The following is a 20,974-nucleotide window of genomic DNA, read 5'->3' as shown; positions in this document are numbered from 1 at the left end:
GACAACTGATTTTAAAGCAGTGGTAGCAAACGTATTCCAAGCTGACATGGCAAATACTAACTGCCTGTACAGCTACATGCCTAGGTTTTGTTGGAGAACTGTAGCTTTCAAATAAGCATGCATGATACTGGCAGTATCCTTGGTTAATTGCAGATGCATTGGTCCAGGTGCGCAGCTCAGAAATCTGCATTCTTGACATTGTCCTCAGACAATTCTAATAATAAACCCATAAGCACATATTGTTGCACACATCTTAGGAATATAAAAATATAAGATGAGGGGGTGGGCAGAAGGTGAGGATGTGGGAGGAGCTGTGTGAGTGTGTGAGGAACTGGGTGAGTGTGGGAGGAGCTGTGTGACTGTGGGAGGAGCTGAGTGAAGATGTGGGAAGAGCTGATTATGTGGGAGGAGCTAAGTGAGAGTGTGGGAGGAGCTAAGTGAGGGTTTGGGAGGATCTGAGTGGGGATGTGGGAGGGGCTAAGTGGGTTTGAGAGGAGCTAAGGGTACAGGAGGAGATGTGAGTAGGAGGAGCTGAGAGTGTGGGAGGAGCTGAGAGCGTGGGAGGAGCTGAATGAGGATGTGGGAGGAGCTGGGTGAGGGGGCGGGCAGAACTAGATAAGCATACAGAAAGCATGTACATAGACATAATGGAATTTTGTAGGAAAATAAACGCAATCGGAAAGGTTAATCAAAATAAGCAAAACTCAGGAAGACAAATATTATATGAAGAACATAGATTGAAATACATACATCTTTCTATATATATGTATGTGTATTCATAATACATGATTGTGTATCACAACTAAAAAGGGAAGCATGAGTGGGGAATAAGAGATCTTCAGGGAGGGGGCAGATAATAATGTAATATACATAACAGGAAAGAAGAAGGGGGACCAGTTTGGGGAAGAGAAGGAATTGGTTTGTGTAGGGAGGATGATGGGCGCTAGCAATGGAGGTCAGAGATGGGGGAATGCATAAGAATACAACATAATGATAAGTGCATATGAAGATACCATGATGAACTGTATTAAGATGCTAAGCTAACCTAAACAAATTATTATTAAAAACAGAAGATAAATGATGAGTGGGGATAAAGAGTGGCTGAAATGGGGTCTTCAACATGAGGTTTGGGAGTAAGCCATTAATGTTGAAGAGGGGAATTTGGGGTGACAACTGAAAGAATGGGGCTGCCATTTGCCAAGATAGAAATGTTCCCAGGAAACAGGATCCAGTGTGGAAATCAGAACCTGGTGTTAGATATCTTCTGCTGAGATGTCCTGAGACATCCAAATAGAAATAGCTGCAGCCAGGTGGAGACACAAGCCCAGGATTAAGAGAAAGGTAAGGATGGATCCATGGAATGGAGCAACAGCGCAGAGAGCAACTAGGGGTGAGTGCACACAGGGTGCATAAAGATCACGGGCGGACTGGTGATAGACTGCAGCCTGCAGGTCAGGAGGCTAGGAAGAACAGAGCAAAAGAAATTAGGGGGAAAAAGGAGCCAGAAAACAGTTGCAGTTGGGATGTTCACGATGCTGATCCTGAGAAAGTGAGTGGCGGACTTCTTCATAGTCTTCCACGAGGAACAGACAGTGGGATCTGACATTAGGGAAGCTGCTGTTCCTTTATGTCCATGGAAGTCAGGGACCCAAGTGAAAGACATGAGACATGAGTGCTATCCCAGTAGAGCAGCACAGCTCCATAAAGGCGAACTTTATGGAAAAAGCTCTCTGGAAAGCTGAACAATACTAACCAGGATACAATCGTCTTCTTAGCATTTGCAAAATCACATTTAGTATATCTGACGGGCTAACTCAAACTCTGCAGCTAGTCTTAGTAACAGATGGTCTGGTTTTCAATTAATAACCACAAAGTAGAATTGCCATTCCTTTACGAATTTAGTGACTTAGGTCCCATGACTAGCAGTGGCAGGCTCACCGCCGATTAGAACCACTGACAGCTCCACTGCAAACATGTTCAAGGCTGGATGGAGAGATGGATCAGTGGGTAAAACATGCTGGCGAACAAGCCTGGTGACCTGCGTGAGATTCACATGATGGAAAGAGAACCAATGGAAATACTCAAAAATTTATCATAATGAATGAAAATACTTAAAATGCTGGCTGGGTAATGTGGTAGTATTTAGTTGTTGGCAAATGAAAAATGACTTAATGATTTGGGAATAAACATCTTTGTTTCATTCATAACTATAAGGACAAAAGGCAGAGATGAATTCACTTGGGTTAGATTATAAGCGAAAAGTTGACTATTTACATGGCGCAATGTGAAGTCGAATATCATCAGAATAGTTATTTTCCTTTAAAGATGGATACTAGGGAGTGATGGGAATCTTGGCATACCTGGTAAATAGAGCCATTGCCACTAGACATAAGAAGAGATGACTTGGGTAGACCTTGTCTGTACACGATTTTTCGTCCTTGATCTAATGATCTTACTCTACACACATTATCTGTTACTACCAAGACCTGGCCTTGAGCAGGCATGATGGCCCATACCTGTAATGCCAGAGCTTATGAAGCTGAGACAGAGAGATTATGGAGTTTCCAGTCAGCCTGCCCTGCATCAGGTCCTAAGCCAGCCTGGACTATACATCAAAATCCTATCCTGGAGCAAAATCATGAATAAAAGAACTGGCCTTATTCGTTCTGAGTCATGTTATCACACCTAGAGATTTTCCAAAGCAAGAGAGCACTTATCTTCTGTTCTCTGGAGCCTATCAACTTGTGATTGACGAGGGAAAGGAAAATCCTGAGCTCCCTCTATGCTTCAGTGCCTAAAAAAAAAAAACCTTCAAACTCTCATCCTGTGAACTGTATCCAAAGCCCAGCATGTCTTTCATTATGACAGATTTAAAGCTTCCAGGATGGGACTTGACTGCTCCAATGCCTAAGGGATTCATTCAAAGGTAGGAAATGTGTATAATGAGTCTGGAATAAACGTCTTTGTGATGGGACTTGGCTGTGCCTATGTCTAAGGGATTCAAACGTAAGAAATGTGTACACACAGAGATGTTCACAACCATGGCAGCACTTATCTACAGACGTGAAAGGAAGGTGTTCTAGAGCCTAACAGGTTAACTCCTGTCCAGCTTCTGCTCTCTTCCTGTCAGCTTGTCAGGAAGGCTGAGCTGTGAGATGACCTTCCCAGGGAGATCAGTGTAGGGATCTTACCGATGCAGATGAGTCCTGTGGAGCTGAGCTTGCTGCCGGGCGAGCACTCGCAGTGGAAAGAGCCCAGGTTGTTCCTGCAGGCCCCATTGACACACGGGTTGCTCTCACATTCATTTACATCTACAATCCAGAAGGAAAAGATTCCGTTAGAGCTGCCATGTGTTTCTGGAAAATATTATTCCAGCAAGCCAGACTGTGCCAGAACGTCTGGTAAACTTGGCTCTTATAATTTTAATATGGATATACAGGGCCTAAAGTGAATAGGGAATGCAGACATGTGTTCTACAGCACGGATAGACCTGGACATGACTGGAGACTTGGTAGGACCATAAGCAACAGCCTATTTGGAAGAGGGTTCAGTATGTGCTCCTTCTATGACTCTAACTACGTATAGTTGATTTGTTCTGCTCTGTAGTTCATTCTAAATCCAGGTACAACTCTGGGGAACAACAAAGGTTGGTTATTTCTGTCACTTATACTTCTGCCAAGCTTTGAAGACAAACATATACCAACATTGGCTTCCATTCTGAACTCTTAGAGGCAAACCAAGAAATAAGAGCTGAGAAATCAATCCTGGCTACAGAACTCCCTCCAGCTGTCATCCACCATTTTCTTTCTTGAGCCCTTTATAGTTACATGATTAGTTAATGAATTACTTTACACACCCAACTTTGGGAAGCTATGACATAGGAAAAGGAGCGCTGGGGCACAGTGGGCAGGGGGTAGTGGCTCAGGGGTAGAGCACATGCCTCAGGCCCTAAGTTCAATCTTCAGAACCTTTAGAGATAGAAAAAAAATCAATTGTACTCAATAGGACTTGATGACTACTGCTTTTAGCCTTAAATCAAATAATATACCAGCAATCTAAGCAAATCCTATTGATGACAAAGTAAGCAGAATCACAGTACACCTACATTTTTTAAGAGTTGTCATTCTCAAGGTTATGAAATTGCTTAACACATGAGTCAATAGGAGGTAAACACAATTCTCAGTTAAAATATGAACAATAACATTAAGGACACTTTCTATACAATTCAACTACTCAGCTTACAGGAGTCATTGTTGAGATACCACCTCCCCTTGCTAAGTCATTCCAAACATGTCAACACACCTCAACACTCTAGGCTGAACAGTAGAGTTCCTGAGATTCCAAGGAGACATTGATCTCCATACATAGCTTTAGATTTAATATAGACCCTTCTCTTCTTTAAATGTTAGAGAAGACATTTAAGTAAAGCTGGAAGGCCCTAATTCTTGCCTCTGACTGTCTCAAATAAAATGTAAAGAAACCGGTCTTGAAAGGGAAGCATGCTCAGAACTGACTGGCAGCCAATGGTTTTAAAATAGCAATTCAAAAATCCAAGTAAAAGGACCAATGACACACTAATATGGGAGGGGGGAACTGTCGTGGGATCCTAGCTGAAAACAAAGAACTATAGGCATGTAAGGAACACTGAGAGTCGGGAAGAAACTCCAGTTTATTACTCTATACCAAGTGGTCAGCTCAAAAAACATATATGTACAAGTAACATATGGATTGAGGTTATATTTATATATTTAGAAACATACAACAACAACAACAACAACAAAGAAACAGAGGCCACGAACTTGAGAGACAGGTAAATGGAAGGTATCAGAGGGAGAAGAGAGACAAGGTGAGAACTATATAGTTGTATTTTAATTTAAAAAAAATCTATGCAGAGAAACATTATTCCTACTTCAGAGTGACTAAAGAGGAGCTCAGGTGTTAATTCAGATTCTGAACTATAAATTATTGAGAGGTGGGGATACAAGCACATCTTGCTTTCAGAGTGCTTGCTGTAGAAAAAGATCTCTTAAAAGAGAAATAAAAATATAATAACACACTAATTCAGATGTGAGGCTTTTTAATGAAAGCAAATGCTCTACAATATTGAAATCCTCCTGTGAAAATGCAAAAGCAACTAGACATGCAGGGAGCAGGCAATCTGTCTGAGGGGAGTCCACATATAATTCTCCAATTAATTCATGTGTGAGAAGATTTCCCCAAAAGAAAAGTGCCTGTGTCATAGTTTTACAAAGATTTATTTTGAATTAAGCAACGGTAAACTCAAAGACTGTAAACATACACAGGGACAAGTACAAATATCAGCTATTTAGTTTTTTTCCCTTAAATATAAGGTTTTTTATGGTATAAATGTCATGGATCCAGAAATTGAAACAGTTCACTGTACATTTCTGGAAATAAACTTCAAAGCACATCTGGTTTACATTTAACTAGTTATGTCACTGGAAACACAATCTAAACCACAGTGCTTGATGTAAAAAAATTAACTTTCACAGACTCTCTAAGCTCAAGCAAAATGAAATAAAGTTTTTTTGGGTTAACTTCAGCCTAAAACACAGAAGAACATCATGCTTATTGTGACTGTTGTTTATTATATATTTAAATTAATCTATTGAAAACATGAATTACAAATAGAAATAAGTGAACAGAGAAAATACATTTACAGAAAACCGAAGTTTGCAATGATTCTGGTAATAATTCTCTGTCTAGCCCTTGGAAATTAGTGAAGAAAGAGTAGAGGAGAGAGAACTCAGGCTGACAAATTGTGGCCAATGGGGGAAGTCAGGAGACACAAGGAGAGGAGAGTTGAACTGCCTCTAGGTTTGTACATACGCAGCATCTTTGGGAGAAATCTTTTGATGAAATTCAAATAACTTAACTGTGTAAAATTTTTGAGGAGCAAGTTTTCTTTGTAACTCTGTTATATTATTTCATCTTTATATAACGCACACTTCTTTCCTATGACTGACAGATAAAAGTCATTTTCATAGCAACGGCAAGGTTTATTAAGAACAAGTGTCCTTTGAACTAAATATGTCAAGATGCCTCTTCAACCTTCCTTATTGGCTGATTTGCTATGGAAGATCCTTAAAATTTATGTGACCACCCAACATTTCACTACCAAAGGTCATTCTGTCATTCACCTGTTTGGTAGCTCTCCTCTCAGTATCTGCGACTCCATCTTACCTGCGCTGACAATTCAGCAAAAATACTACAGAACCAGACCCCAGAACCAGAATAAAGAGAATACCCACTTTATTCTCAAGTGATCACCAGAGGGTATGGTTGTGACAGAAGAGGAAAACAGACCCAATAATCAAGAGCTAATTGAGATGACATCTCATCTGCTCTCTTGCTTTTTAAGTTTCCTGGGACTTAGACAAACCTACCCTGTAATAGAGAACTGAATTAGCACAATGTCTAAAGGCAGCAGAAAGTGTGAATACCCAGGACAAATGAAAACAAACAACGAAATGTCAGAAATATCTCACCTCATCCCTCTGTGGGGTGGGTGTGGGAGGACAGGGACAATACAGGGAAATCTGACTAGAAAAACTTTCCTCAGAGCAGTGTTGAAGGATAACAGGTGTTGGCAGTGAGAGGAGAAACCAGAGAATAGAAACCATCACAGGCATAGCTGAGGAGCCTGAGCTGGCTTTACTGACAGATGCACCCTCACTCTTAGGGAACCCTGTGACCATCTGGTAAAGAGGGACCAAGTACTCCATCCCAGGATGGCTGGGTATGTCCTGCCAGACGATAAGGGAAACAGTTACCTCAGCTAAGTTTAGGAATATGTGATTATAATTAAATGATTATCTTCTTTCCCCCCACCTTTTGGTTAGTTACTGTTTTTCAAAGGTTTCCCCTCCACACTCACAGCTCAACCCAAACTTAGAACTGTGCTTTGTAATTGCATTCTATTGACTTCAGCTGAGACTTTTCAGTTGAGACATCTTGTTCCATAACTTGTTTCTGTCCACAAGAATGCTTTGAAGTTAAAGAAGAAGATGAAGATGATTCAAAGCCTCTTTTTTTTTTTCATAATGTTACATCACTTTACCTGGCTGTGGAGTCACCGAGGGACAGCTACACCCACAGAAAAGGGAAGCGTTATTCTGCAATAATTAATATGAACTTTCTTAAAACAAGTTACTATTTGGAAGTAGAAACTGGGTTTGAGCATATTATAGGAGTTCCCTGCAGGCCCACAGAGTGTAAAGAAACTACAGGAGGAGAATGAATGATAGTTAAGAAACAGATTATTTTGAAATACCATGTGATCAAGGTACCAAATCATGGTATCATAGCCTCAGACGATCATGTCATAGCCTGGACCTCACTGAAAACAGAGATTTCCTTAAGCACTTAACTGGCTCAAGCAACTTGCACTGTGTAGAAATTCATGGCATGAACAAAACCAAATAATATCCTTTAATCCGCCAAACAGAAACGATAATTTTCATAGACTATCTATTTCAGCATGGGATTAGTTTCACATAGGCTTCCAATATTTTTTCTGGGTCAGGATTTTGACACTGTTAACCATCTATTTCATAATAAAGTGGCTAACAGCTGAGTCTTTTTGGAATGAAAGTTTGTAGGTTGATGTGTCACAGTGATTTTTTTTTTATTTAAAGGGTGAACCAAGTAAACAAAATCAGATATTTTATTTTAATGAGTCAACCAATACGGCTCTCTCTGTTGTCTTTTCTAAGTGCTCGAGACTGTGCTAAGACAGTGCTAAGAGACTGAACAGAACAAAATCAACAGTGTTTATAAACTGTTTATATGAATGCCATTTCCAGAACTTCCAAAGCGGTGGACAGAGATCATAAAACAGAGAAGACATTCACATCATTCACATCATTCAGTGTGACTGATGCTGGTGCTTCCTAGGCAAGGACACGCTGGAGTCAAGGAAGACAGTCCTTACCTTCGCAGGTCTCTGTCTCCGTCCGGAACACATAGCCAGGGGGACATGTGCAGCTGTAACTGCCAGGGGTATTTCTGCAGAGGCCGTTGTCACAAAGCAGCCTGTTTACCAAGCACTCATCTATGTCTGCAAGCAGCCAGTGGAAGACAGGAGATGCAAATGGTTAAAGGCATAATACACAGACCACTTATGCTTGTCTTTACTTTGTCCCTGACTCTCCCTCTCTTTTCTGGCTCAGTATCTTTATACCACACTAGAGCAAACACACCCAGGGCTATTCAAATGCTATGTTCTTATGCTGGTGAATGCTTTAAAAAATCTTCTCAAGTCCTTGGAAAATGCACAGGACTTAGCAAGGGCTCATTATTTCTTTCTTCTTCAGTTATCCTTCTTTCTTTCCTTTCTGTTTTGTTTTTGTTTTATTGGAAACAGACCTCACTATGTCTCTCAGGCTGGCATCGAATGAATTCACTTCCTGCGTGCTGAGATTACAGGCGCATGTTACCTTGCCTTCTTATCAGCAAGTATATTTACCAAGAGGAAGAATAGTAACTATGCTTGGGGGATAAAGAGTTCTTTTTGCTTAGAATGGCTAATTTTATTCTTGCAAACAATTGTACATTGTCAAATGATACAGTGTTATCCCGATAATACTGAAAATGGAGATCAGAAAATGATTTCATATATCGTCACCATAGGCTTTTCACTTTTTGGTTTTGCTTGAGTTTTCCCCATTTTTATGTTTTTCTCTGACTCTGACATTTAATATGTACTTTTAAATTAGAATTGTACAAACCCAGTTAGTTTTCTATGAGGGGTATGACCTCTAGCAGGTCGGTCATGCTAGCAGATGGTCACACACCCGTCTATAAATGTGAAGCACAGAGTGGGCTCAACAGTTTATTCGTTTATTTATTTTTAAGGAAGGCAGGAAGCTGGAAGGAGAAAGAGAATAAGGGGTGGGTGTGGGAGAGGCAGAAGATGTGGTTATGATCAAAATGCACTGTATGCACATATGGAATTATCAAAAAATTAAATAAATATTAAAAGATAAAAGCAATGCCAAATGAGATTACATCCAGTGCTACTGAGCTTTAGGACTCTGATGTATGTTTAGTGAGGGATAGAGTTAAATTCCTTAAGAGATGGGTACGAAAAGGATGAGTCAAACATTTATAAGACTCACGTGTTTTATTTTATTTTTTATTTTATGTGTGTGGGTGTTTTGCCTACATGCATATATGTATGTTTTCCCATGTGTATACAGTCCCTATGGAGGTCAGCAGAGGGCATCACATGTGAACTCCCATGTACATGTTGGGAACTGAACCCTGGTCCTCTGGAAGAGCAGCCAGTTCCCTTTATTGCTAAGACATCTTTCCAGGCCCTTCATCATTTATAAATTTTAACAAAAACCCACACAATGTAAAGTGTGACAGTCGTGTTACCTGTACTCAGAGTGGGAATGTTCACAGAATTCCCCTGGTTTTAAAAGGTTCCACTCATGTACTCACTTGAACTTAAAAGATAATTTGGAAATGCCTTTGCTTCTGCTGAATAAAAGATGGTTTAGCTTGTATTTATTGATTGACTGATTGATTGATTGATTGATTGATTGACTGAGACAGCATTTCTAGCCCAGGATGGACTGGGACTATGATAGCCATGGAGATTGAATTCCTGAGCCTCCTGCCTCTCAGATTCTGGGATTATAGGTGTGTGTCACTACCCTTTGGTTTATATTGTGCCAAGGATTGAACCCAAGGCTCCCTGAGTGCTAGACAAGGTTCTGTAGCACATTTACATGCTTTTAGAACTGTTTGGTAATCTCTGGCTGGTACCTATTCCTATAGATGTTCAATCTATTTAAATATGCAATAATCAGAGAATAATAAACTCTCTATATATTTTAAACTAAAGATCCAATGCATGTGTTGAGTAATAAATCCATCAGCAGAAACAAAGAATATTAAGTTTCTTTATTCAGTCATCAATTGATGGGTTGTAAAAGCTTTATGGTTAATTTGCAAATATTACATATAATGGTAGCTCTAATAATTTTCACTTATGAAAATGGAATCAATTGTTACATGGGACAATTTTGATTCTGTCCAGTTGCTTAAATATGTAAACCAATAAAACACTGTGAGAGTGTTTATCTTTCCCCCTTTTCTTCTGCTGAATACAAATTATATGGAGGGTTTTCTTTTCATATAATCTTATAAGTTGAAAAAGGGGTACATTTACTTCTGCTGTCACATTTAGGCATGTGGTAGCAGTTAATGGTTTCTGGATAAACCTGAAGTTCTTTCAACCTGGAACACCACCCTTTCCCAACTTTACTACTATCAAGAATGTTAATTTTTGAAGTCCATGTCTCATTGGGAACAGTTAGGATTTAAAAAAGTACAGAGAAGCGGTGAGCAAACGATTCACTTGTATTCTCTTATTTGGGAAAAGATTATCTTAAGAAATAGTACTCTTTGTTGTTGTGTTTCAGAACTCAGTTCTAATGCTTCTGTATCAATGCATGCAAAGGTGATGAGGGAAGCTTTGGGATGTCTAGTTTTCATCATTAACTGTTGTTTCTTCTCTTATCCATGGGGCTAGAGAACATGGATGGCTTTTGCGCATACATCTCCAGTAACTTACCAATGCAATTTCTTCCTGAGGTATCTGGCTCATAGCCGCTGTTGCAGTTACAGCGGTAGCTGCCTCGCAAGTTTTCACAGATCCCATTGGCACATATGTCAGGGTCCAAAGCACACTCATTGATATCTGTGTGAAATATAGCATGATAAAAAAAGGATCTAATAAGAAACTTCCAACATGTGAAATATTTAACTTTGAAAACCTTAATATGCCTTTTAGGAAAAAAAGGAAAATAAAAGAAGAAAATAAAATGGAAGGATACAAGATACTCCACTGATAAGTCAGAAAAAAAGGCGTTGGCAGAAGCCAGATAATTAAGTCATGCAGTATGTCTATATTTTTGACAAAATTAATAAAGGAAATTTACAGGCTGTTGGCTCAAAATCCAAAGGAAAACTCAATTTAATAAGTGTCACAGCCGTCTAATTAAAACATAGAAATTTATGAGGAAGGTCTGTATGGTTTTATGGTCACAGGATGTTCCTGCTTTGTTCTCATATTTAGCAATTACCTAAGTAATAGGATACGCAGTGTTTCTCATTGTTGATGAATTAGAACGAATCCAGAAGACACTAAAACATGGCTGCTGACAATCCAGTGATTTGCAACAAACCATGGGCACATGACTGCTGTGCCACCCAGGGACAGTGTCACTTGAGATCCAGTGAAACAAACACATAATTCCCAACAGGCAATAGGCTCCAGTCAGAGTCCACTGACAGGGAATCCTCTTCCTCCTCCTCCTCCTCCTCCTCCTCCTTCCTCCTTCTCCCTCCCCCTCCTCCCTCCTCCTTCTCCCTCCTCCTCCTCCTCCTTCCTCCTCCTCCTCCCCCCTCCTCCTCCTCCTCCTCCTCCTCCTCCTCCTCCTCCTCCTCCTCCTCCCTCTCCTCTTCAACAATAGGAGTGTGGTGCAAAACTCCAATTTTGTTCACTATGATCAACTTCTGATAATGGTTGTTTATAGGAATTTGAATTTATATAGGAATCGGTTAGCCACAGAACATCCATATAACCCCAGCACCTGGGACAGGAGTTCAAAGCCAACCTGGGCATTGAGACTCTGTCTTAAAAAGGGGAAAAGCAGTTGGGAAGACTTCTGTAGAAGCTCTCTGATTATCTAGCTTTTCATTTTGCATCTGAGAAAAAAATATCCCAGGAAAACTCTTTCTTTGGTTTCAGATATTCATTTAAAACTGAGCATCACATCAAAGATTCACCCTATTCAACACAGATGCACTTGCTTTTCAGAGTTTTCTTAAAACAGGATGCTAAGTTTGCAATAAGGAAACTTAAATGAATTTTACGTCTACAGTTGGACAGAAATATTTTGGTGGTTCTAATTTTGGGATAGAATGTCCCAGACTTGATCCATATTAAATCCTAAAGATGGATATTTTTCTAGCTGTGCCCGTATAATCACATGATATAGCACTGTCTTAAATAAATGTACACATAAAATCATGGATATGGATTGTTAGTAATATTCTCAACAAAACACTTTTAACCAATAAATATTTGTCTGTAATGAAAAGCAGTCATATGTAAAATGCCACTTAACACCATCTAACTTCACAACTATTTCTCCATTTGTGAATTTTCACAGTAACAATAACCATATTCCTTTGATAATCAGTAAGCTAAGTAGTTATATTTCATAATCACAAGTTGAACAGAATCACCTCTTCCATCCACAGTGATGCCTACGCCACTGCTACAGAGGCCATGGAACTCAGCTGTGTGATTAAAAACAAACAAGAAATGTTAAGCCACGCCCACTCCATACCCATTCATTAACATAACAGTGGAAAAGTTAAACAATACTCCATACTCAGCCATTAATATAACAATGAAAACAAAGATATTATACCAAGCCTGTTCCACAACTCAGTCATTAAAAGAACAGTTTTATGTACATTCATTTTAAAAATCACTTTTCTAGAATATAATTATCTCAAGAATTCTAAAAATCACAGAATAGTATAAAAAAAAAAAGAGGCAGGGAGTTTGTTTATTTTTGAGCCCCACTAGATGATTTATATTCCAAAGGGGCTCATCACAAGTATGAATGAACAACAGTCAACCTTGATGGACCTGGGACTTGACATCACAAGTTGTCTAGATTTGAAAAGATCCAATCAGATTGTTTTGCATTTGTAAGCTCAATAGTGGCAAGCACAATGCCAACCTATTTATATTGTCAGGGTAACAGTCAAGTTCAAAATCTGCACCACGATCACAGCAGCAAATAGACCTTATTCACTGTGGTCACTGAGGGTCATACTGAAGCATGCACACAAACCGAGGCTGCTGACTACCAGCCTCACAGAACAATGCAAACTTGGCTCTTTCTTCTTCAGTTCAGAAAACAAAACACTTTGGAGTGGACATAAACTTTGGCTGAATCCTACTGTTGAATTTCTAGTTTCTGACGATGCATGGTTACCTGAATTTTTAGCAGGGCAAGGCTGGCAGGGCTCTCCAAAGCCATAGTCTGGATTAGCACAGCAGCATTCAGACTTGGTCACTGCACCCGGGAATGGACGCACACACACTCCTTTCTTGATTTCCCCATAGCAGGTGCTACGCATGTGCGTGTCTAGTGGAGACAAAGGGATTTACTCTCAGAGACTGAAATGAAAGACTTCCTTAACCTAAGAGGTCGCTGCCTTGGGAATGTCCAGGGAGCATCTGCCATTTTCTCTTATTTTGCATCTTTAGCATCTTCAAGGTTGGGGAATGAAAAAAGTGTTTGTAGTGTAAGGGGACAACAGAAAAGGTACCAACAACTGTGGTCCCCAGCCTTACCCATCTGGATTTCACTGTGCCACACACGTGTCCATTACCCCAACTATTCTCACAGATCTTTCTTTGGCTAAAGATATAGCAACAGTTAAAATCAGCATTTTGAGCTTTAATCACAGCATGTCTTGGCTGTGGCCTGGCACTGACCTCTTGTTTCTATTTGAGAACTTCTAGCGATGAAGATAAACTGTCTTGAAGTGACTGGAGAGTTGCCTAGGAAATTACTTGCTTTGACTTCTTAAATTAGGAAGTCTTTCTTTTCAACCCCAGGATGCTGCTGGTGACTATATTTTATCTCCAATGTCCCAACTCAATTAAGGATTATATTTTTAGAAATGAGCTGAGCATGGTGGCACATGCCCTTAATCTCAGCACTCAGGAGGCAGAGACAGGAAGATCTCTGTGAATTCAAGGCTAGCCTGGTCTACAAAGTGAGTTCTAAGTCAGTTACATAATGAGAACCTATTTTTTTTTTTTTTAAAAAGACTGTACTGGAGAGATTTTTTTTTTTTTGCCAACTGAACACAAGCTAGAGTCATCAGAGAGGAAGGAGTGTTGAGAAAGTGATTCCATGAAATCCAGCCATAATACATTTTCTCAATTATTCATCAATGGAGAATGGGCCAGCCCATTGTGGGTGGTGCCATCCCTGAGATGATGGTCTTGGGTTCTGTAAGAAAGCAGGCTGAGCAAACCAGGGGGATCAATCCAGTAAGCAGCACCCCTCCATGGCCTCTGCATCAGCTCCTGCCTCTCGGTTCCTGCTCTGCTTGAGTTCCTGTCCTGACTTTCTTTTGGTGATGAACAGCAACTTAGAAGTATAAGCTGAAAAAAAAAATCCTTTCCTCCCCAACTTGCTGTTTTGGTCATGGTATTTTGATATAGAAAACCAAACCAAACCAATTTAAGATACAAATAACATTCTCCCTCCCTCCCTCCCCTTCTCTCTCCCCCACACTCCCCCTCTCTCTCACTGTACTAAGGGGATATGCAGACATGGTCCCACGAAAGCGATCACTCGAGCCGAAGAGGAATAGGTAAAAAGTCAAAGATACAGGCTCTCAAAGGCCTAAGTTGGGATTCACAGTTGGCTTACATGACTTCCAAGATGCCTCTTTTCCCTTTATGCCAATCTATATTCCTAAAAATCATACCATAGTTCATCCCTTCACTCTTTAGTCTTATGAAATGTTACAGTTTTATGAGGTAGTAAACAATGAATTATTTTTAAGAAATATGAAAATCTTAAAGGCCAGAGAGGCAGCAAAGTTTCTAAGCAGTAGAACATGGTAATTTCATCAGAGATACCCCCCACTGTAAGTCCTCAACAATGTTGACAAGTTGTTAGAAATAACTGTATCTGTTTCTTAGTGTGTGTCTTCTAATGCTTTCTTAGGCTCTAATAGTTTTTAACCATTAAATGTATTAGATTCATAGTTCCATTAAATGCTAAGATGCTTGTATATTAACATACAAGAGGGTCCCAAATTTATCATTCTAATCCTGAGAAACACAGTTTTGATTTAAAGTAGGATTTCTATGAGAGCTTTGGGAGGGATCGGTGTGGTCAAAGTTACTGCTGTTTTCTGGACAAGAACTTACAATGTGCATCTTTTCAAAAGCACGTTGACTGGGCTGGGGAAATGGTTCAGTGGCTAAAGGTACTTCCTGCTTTTGTGGATGACCCAAGTCCAGTCTCCACAACCTCATCGAAAATTATAACTCCCTGTAACTTCAATTTCAGGGGCTCTGGCTCCTTCTCCTGCTTTAGCGAGCTCCTGAACATACATGGCAAACATAATCTCGCCCAGGCACACACATATGAATGTAAAAATAAAAACAAATCTAAAACAGTAAAGCGGTAAAAATGAAAGAATAGACGCAAGTAGACAAAAAGCTGTGGGATCTATGACAGGAGCAAGGGCCTTACACAGCCGTTTGTGTGGTTGATCAGACAGTCCCAAAGAAAGGGCAGCAGCATTCTTGTGTGGGTCTTAGGACCACACCCGTCCTGAATTCCGATCTCCATTAGCTGGTCTATCTCAGATTACAACGCACCTTGCTTACCAGTGAAGTAGCTTATAAAAACAGGAATGCTACTGTCAGAAAATCATAGCCCCAAGGGGTAGCAACCTTATTTCTTGGATCTTTGGCAAGGACAGTATTATGATCAAAGACCCCAAGATAGAACTTCAGTTCATATTTCCCTAATCATGTAACTGAGACACAATAGGAAAAACAAATACCAGCAGTGAGCTATGAGAATGCACTCAGAGGACTTGGGTGGGAACTGGGTAGACCAGAGTAATATATGCATTTAACATGTACCTATGTATACATATATATTTGAGTACATTTAAAGTATACATATCTTTTATATATAATATTGTATTTCAGTACATTTTTTCTTTAAAATGAGATTATTTTGAGAATTTTTTACCAGTATACTAGCAAATTTTATAAACCAATAGCAAAATATGTATGAATGCAGAATACTAATTTTGTATTACTTGCTTTTTAGTGTCAACTTCACTACATAAAACAGCAACTTGTAAGACTCACACTAGATATGATGCCATTATTTTAACCAAATAAAAAGTACTATTTTTCTTTTAAATAAGATTTTATTTTTTATTTTTAATTACATGTGCACAGACACATATAAGTGCAGGTGCCCATGAAGGAAGAGGAGGACACTGGATACCTTGGGGAGTTATAGGAGATTGTGACTTGCCAGTTGGGTCCTCTGTAAGAGCACTACACACTATTAACCACTCCAGTAGTGTTTTCTTATCTGTTTGCTTTGAGCCGACACCGTATAATGCTTTACACAGGTGAACTATGTAGTACTAACACATTTAATCAACAGAGCTACTGAGGAAAGAAGTTTTTTAAGAGGGACTATACCTTGTCCAATAGCACACAGACAGTAGACAACAGAACTGGTAAAGAGGGGAACATGAACTTTCTATAAAGAAATATGTTAGGCTTTGGAACCATGACGAAATGTTCTAAAGCTAGTGTTTAAAGGAGCCTGCTGAAAATGAAATTTAACTAAAAATTTTCCAATAATAAGGTGATTTCCAATAATAAGGTAAATTTGAGATCCCATCCTGACGATATAGAGAATTTAATGACAGATCTCTCGTATCTGCCCAACATCAAGGATGTCTCTGTCTGTCTATCTGTAATCTATTATCTATCTGTCGTCTGTCTGTCTGTCTGCCCGCCTGTCCGTCTGTCCATCCATCCATCCATCCATCCATCCATCCATCCATCCATCCATCCATCCATCCATCCTTCTATCTATCTATCTATCTATCTATCTATCTATCTATCTATCTATCTATCTATCTATCTATCTATCTTTCTTTCTATCCATCTTTCTTTCTATCTATCTATCTATCTATCTATCTATCTATCTTTTTTCTATCTATCTATCTATCTATCTATCTATCTATCTATAATTTAGGAGAATTCTTTTAAGAGAATGGCTATTCAAAAGGCATACTCTGGGTTATAAATTTTAATTCTTTTTACTTAAATCTTGTCAAGCCCAAGGGACTTCCATGGGATCCCTGGAAGGGCTTTTTTAAGATGCAAGTCCAGTGCTATGACACCCACTGTGTTAGCCATGAACAGATGGTGGAAGGAGGCTAGCCTCCAGTGGGCAGGACAGAGGATGGTATGTCTATGGCTGGGTCACAGGAAGAAAGGGCTCCATGTGGCAGGCACATGAGGTGACTTTAAATGTTTGCAAAGCCATCCTAGGGTGGTTCTGGTAATACAAAGAATTCCTGTCTCCACCATCCCTCACTGAAGAGCTGAGCTTGGAACGGAATTTTATTTAGAGCTCAGGAATGTTAATTATCATATGCTAGTGAACATTCTAGAGTCTAAGTTTGGATCTCTCCCATTAAATAAAATCTTCATAGAATTTTTTTGTTACCTAAATGTTGAGTTATGGGATAACCTGACTTTTCTTCTTTCATTTTGGGATCTTCTCTGTCTACTGAAATAAGTATAAAATAGTTTAAAGGGATGGGGATGGTTCTGTTCTGTCTCTTGTTTGCTAAACCGTAGCTTAATTTTATGAAAGTTTTTTTTAAATCTCAATTCTTATAGAAATAAAGATATAATTAAAAAAAAACTGTTAAAGAGGCAATTCATATAAGGCATAGAAGTGACTTCTTCCTAACTTAACAAGGAACAGTTCCCACTGTTGAAATCCACCTTAATATGAGAATAGTAATATATAATTTTCCACCTGGAAAAATGGTGCTCTATGTTCAAAAGTTGAAATCGTCACAAGGACAAGAAGTTCACAAAAGCATTCCAAAGGTTTCTGATGTGTTCCAGGCATGTGGATGAAAGAACCAAGTCTTGGTTTTGAACATCAGTTTTGTGATAAATGCTCCTAAACTGGCCGCTCGAAAGGAAAAAATAATTTCTCCATCCTAAGCCAGGTTTACGTTCACTTTCAATTTCAACGGAATCATTTAGGTATAGATGAAAAGCAACTAAGTAGCTTAAGGCAACTGAAAAATATTTGGGCTTCCCACTCAGGAAGGAGCTACATTCTTCTAGCTGCTGTATTTGAAATTCCCCTGGACAAAGAGCTGACAACCTGCAGGCTGGGATGGAGCTTCGGCGGGAGGGAGGATGAATTTGAGAGAACAGATGATTTCCATCTGCCGACCCTTCCTTGTCCCTCCTGGGATTCAAGAGTTACGTGTAAAATATTAAAATATGATGACTTAAGAATTTCCTTTCCCTCAAATACGCTTTCAAACCAGCCTTACTGTCTTCCTGCATAAGCTGAAATTCAGAGGGTGCGAAAAGGACCAACCCACCCTTCACATCTCACAGACGCCCTTGGAAGGGGACACCCCGTTAATGTGTCTTCCTAACTTCTCTATGCCATCACCACAGTGTTACTGCTTAGGCCTTGGAGTGCCCACAGCCCCTCAAAAACTCCACCCGCATTTTCAATGCCAGCGCATGGCCCCTTTAGATTCGTTTTCATGCCGTCTATTCAGCAGGTCTTTCCAAAGGGAATTTGGAGTGGCTTGTCGTAAAATATGTATTCAGTCTCACAGTCTCCCTTCATGGCGGTAAGAAATACTCTTGAATATATTAAACTTTAGATATTAGTATACTTCCTCGGGATGAGTTTATTCTTGTTTCAGGCTTTATTTGAGAAAAAGGTAAGAGTTTATATGAATGTAACTATAATCCCCAATTTCATGTTTTTCACGAACACCCACTGAATTCGGAACTCTATATCTTTGAATACCCTCAGAAACTTTGAAAAGAGAGAGTTTAAGGTCTTGGTTTTATAAAAGTTTTATTAAGATATAACTTTATACACCATAAAATTTACCCATGGGAATTCTCCATTTTGAGAGTGTTTACCATCACAGTGGGTTTTAGGACAATTTGAATGTCCTTCAGCTACCCTTTCCTCCTCTTGCCACTGTGTCCTTTCTGCCCTTAGCAATCTTATTAAAGGCATGTAGTTTTGCCTCTCTGGCCATTTCCTCTGAACAACATCCAACACAATATAGCCTTTCTGTGACTGACACCTCTCACTTGGCGTGAGAGAGAAGCCTTACCTGTGTTTGTTTTGCATGCTGTCTCTTTGTGGTCCAGCACTATTCTTCTGTGTAGGTATATCCCATTTTATGTTTTCAGAGATCACTTGGGACCATCTGGGTCATTATAGAATGCTTTACTTACCAACACATACACGTCCATCCACCCCCACAGCCAGGCCGGGAGGACAGTCACAGCGGAAGGATCCTTCGTTGTTGATGCAGTGCCCATTCATGCAGATGCCTGGGGTCTGGCATTCATCCACATCTGCCCAGGGGTGACAGAAGCTGATCCATTACTGAATAACAGACTTTGGTTGCTAAACTACCCTAGCCTATCAGCCTTTTAACTGAGTAACTTGGAGAAGATTATATATAAATGCAAACTGACCTCTATAACAATACAGTCCTATCAAGCACATTTTGTAGAAGGCTGAGTAAAATCTGCTGTATGTGTTGAGGGGGAAAAAAGTCTCATGATTTCTATTAACTCTTTGATAACCTTGTTTACTTCTACTAATATCTAATTCAAATTAAGTGAAGTAAATTTTTACAAATCTATGGTCAAGTTTTACAATTATTTTCATACAGAATTAGATTCTCCTTTGACATCAATTTGAACATTTCACACTAACAACAGCAACAACAAAAGTTGAGATATGCCTTGTAATTTCCAGTCCATCTGTATTTATCAAATGCTGCCCAACATTAAGGAGATTTCTCCACAGTAGAGGCACATCCCAGACACAGAAGAGGTAAGCCAAGACACACAGATTCTAACATTTGTAGTAAGAAAGCTGATGAAGAATAATTTCCAGGAGGGATGAATGGGTAAATTGAGGCATCTTATACAGGCATTCAACTTTCCTAAGAAACTCTCAAGTGAAGTTCCAAACTGGTGTGCAAGCCTGCATGGTATAGGGTAATGGTGGTCACCTATCCTGTGTTAAATCTTAGTCAACCAACCTTGATATATCAGTCTAAAGTTATAGCTTTCTTTGCAAAGTCAAACGCTATCAGTTATATATAAATTTGCACCACTTTGTATCCTTACTGTCCCTGGAATGTTAAGGAAGTCATAGGACTTGGTAACAAATCTTAGTTTATTCAGGTAGACTGGTGAAATTGAAGGCAGAAAGTTGATTTCCTCTGAGGGAAGAAACTGAAATAAAAAATAAAAGCTTGCTTCCAAGACAAAAACCACAAAACATGTTCCATGTTACAAAGCTCTGCTTGTGAGTATGAATGTCATACAGTGTCGTGTATTTCCATGGGGGGAGCTCTATTTATTGAAATTATCACTAGAATTTGGTCTCCAAAATTGCTTCATAAACAAAACAGCTAATGAAAACACTCGAATTATGTCTCCCCTTAATGAAACAAAGATAATAGATTCATGACGTGTTTCCAAAGAATCTGCAGATCAGCTCTATGGAATATAGGTGATACTGTGCACATAAAAATGACTTTAGAAAAATACAGTCCCAGGAACATATACAAATGAAAAATTGGCAAGGTCACTGTGTGACTCACGGTGAGGTGACGTTCTTACATCAAGGCTGTGCGTACCTGTGCAGTAGCGCCCATTTGGAGCCAGGACGAAGCCTGGCTTGCACACGCACTTGAAGCTGCCATCTTCATTGATACACATCCCGTTCAAGCACATGTTGGTCGTTGTACATTCATCGTGGTCTGTGGCAGAAGACACAGTGACCTTGACCCCTGGCCTCAAGAGAACCAACCATGCCTCTCCTTCCACAGTCTACAGTCAAACCTATCTCAGTAGGAATCCTGTCCTTATGGGTAATATTTCACTCTTAAAAATTATTTAGCTTTGATATTATAATACAATTACATCATTTCTCCCTCCCCTTCCCACTCTCCCAACCCTTCCTTCCATGTTTCCTTCTTTGCTCTCTTTCCATTGCCTCTTTTCCTATTTACTGTTGATGTTCTTAAGCACATAAATACC

At 39.5% G+C, this 20,974-nt stretch overlaps 1 protein-coding gene across 1 annotated transcript in view; it reads right to left on the bottom strand.

The window, feature by feature from the left end:
* Window positions 1–20,974, bottom strand: part of Fbn2 (fibrillin 2) — a 213,492-nt gene that overhangs the window by 76,084 nt on the left and 116,434 nt on the right. The window contains exons 14-20 of the mRNA XM_052155291.1: window positions 20,572–20,694; window positions 19,148–19,270; window positions 13,050–13,202; window positions 12,286–12,339; window positions 10,607–10,732; window positions 7,955–8,080; window positions 3,192–3,311 (exon numbers count right to left, since the gene is read on the bottom strand). Coding sequence (XP_052011251.1) covers window positions 3,192–3,311; window positions 7,955–8,080; window positions 10,607–10,732; window positions 12,286–12,339; window positions 13,050–13,202; window positions 19,148–19,270; window positions 20,572–20,694 — 825 coding nt within the window. The remainder of the gene's footprint in view (window positions 1–3,191; window positions 3,312–7,954; window positions 8,081–10,606; window positions 10,733–12,285; window positions 12,340–13,049; window positions 13,203–19,147; window positions 19,271–20,571; window positions 20,695–20,974) is intronic.

Source organism: Apodemus sylvaticus, chromosome 13 (genome assembly GCF_947179515.1).
Source record: "Apodemus sylvaticus chromosome 13, mApoSyl1.1, whole genome shotgun sequence".
NCBI classification, from domain to species: domain Eukaryota; kingdom Metazoa; phylum Chordata; class Mammalia; order Rodentia; family Muridae; genus Apodemus; species Apodemus sylvaticus.
The sequence above is the reverse complement of the archived record's forward strand: the minus strand, read 5'-3'. Positions and strand labels throughout refer to the sequence as shown.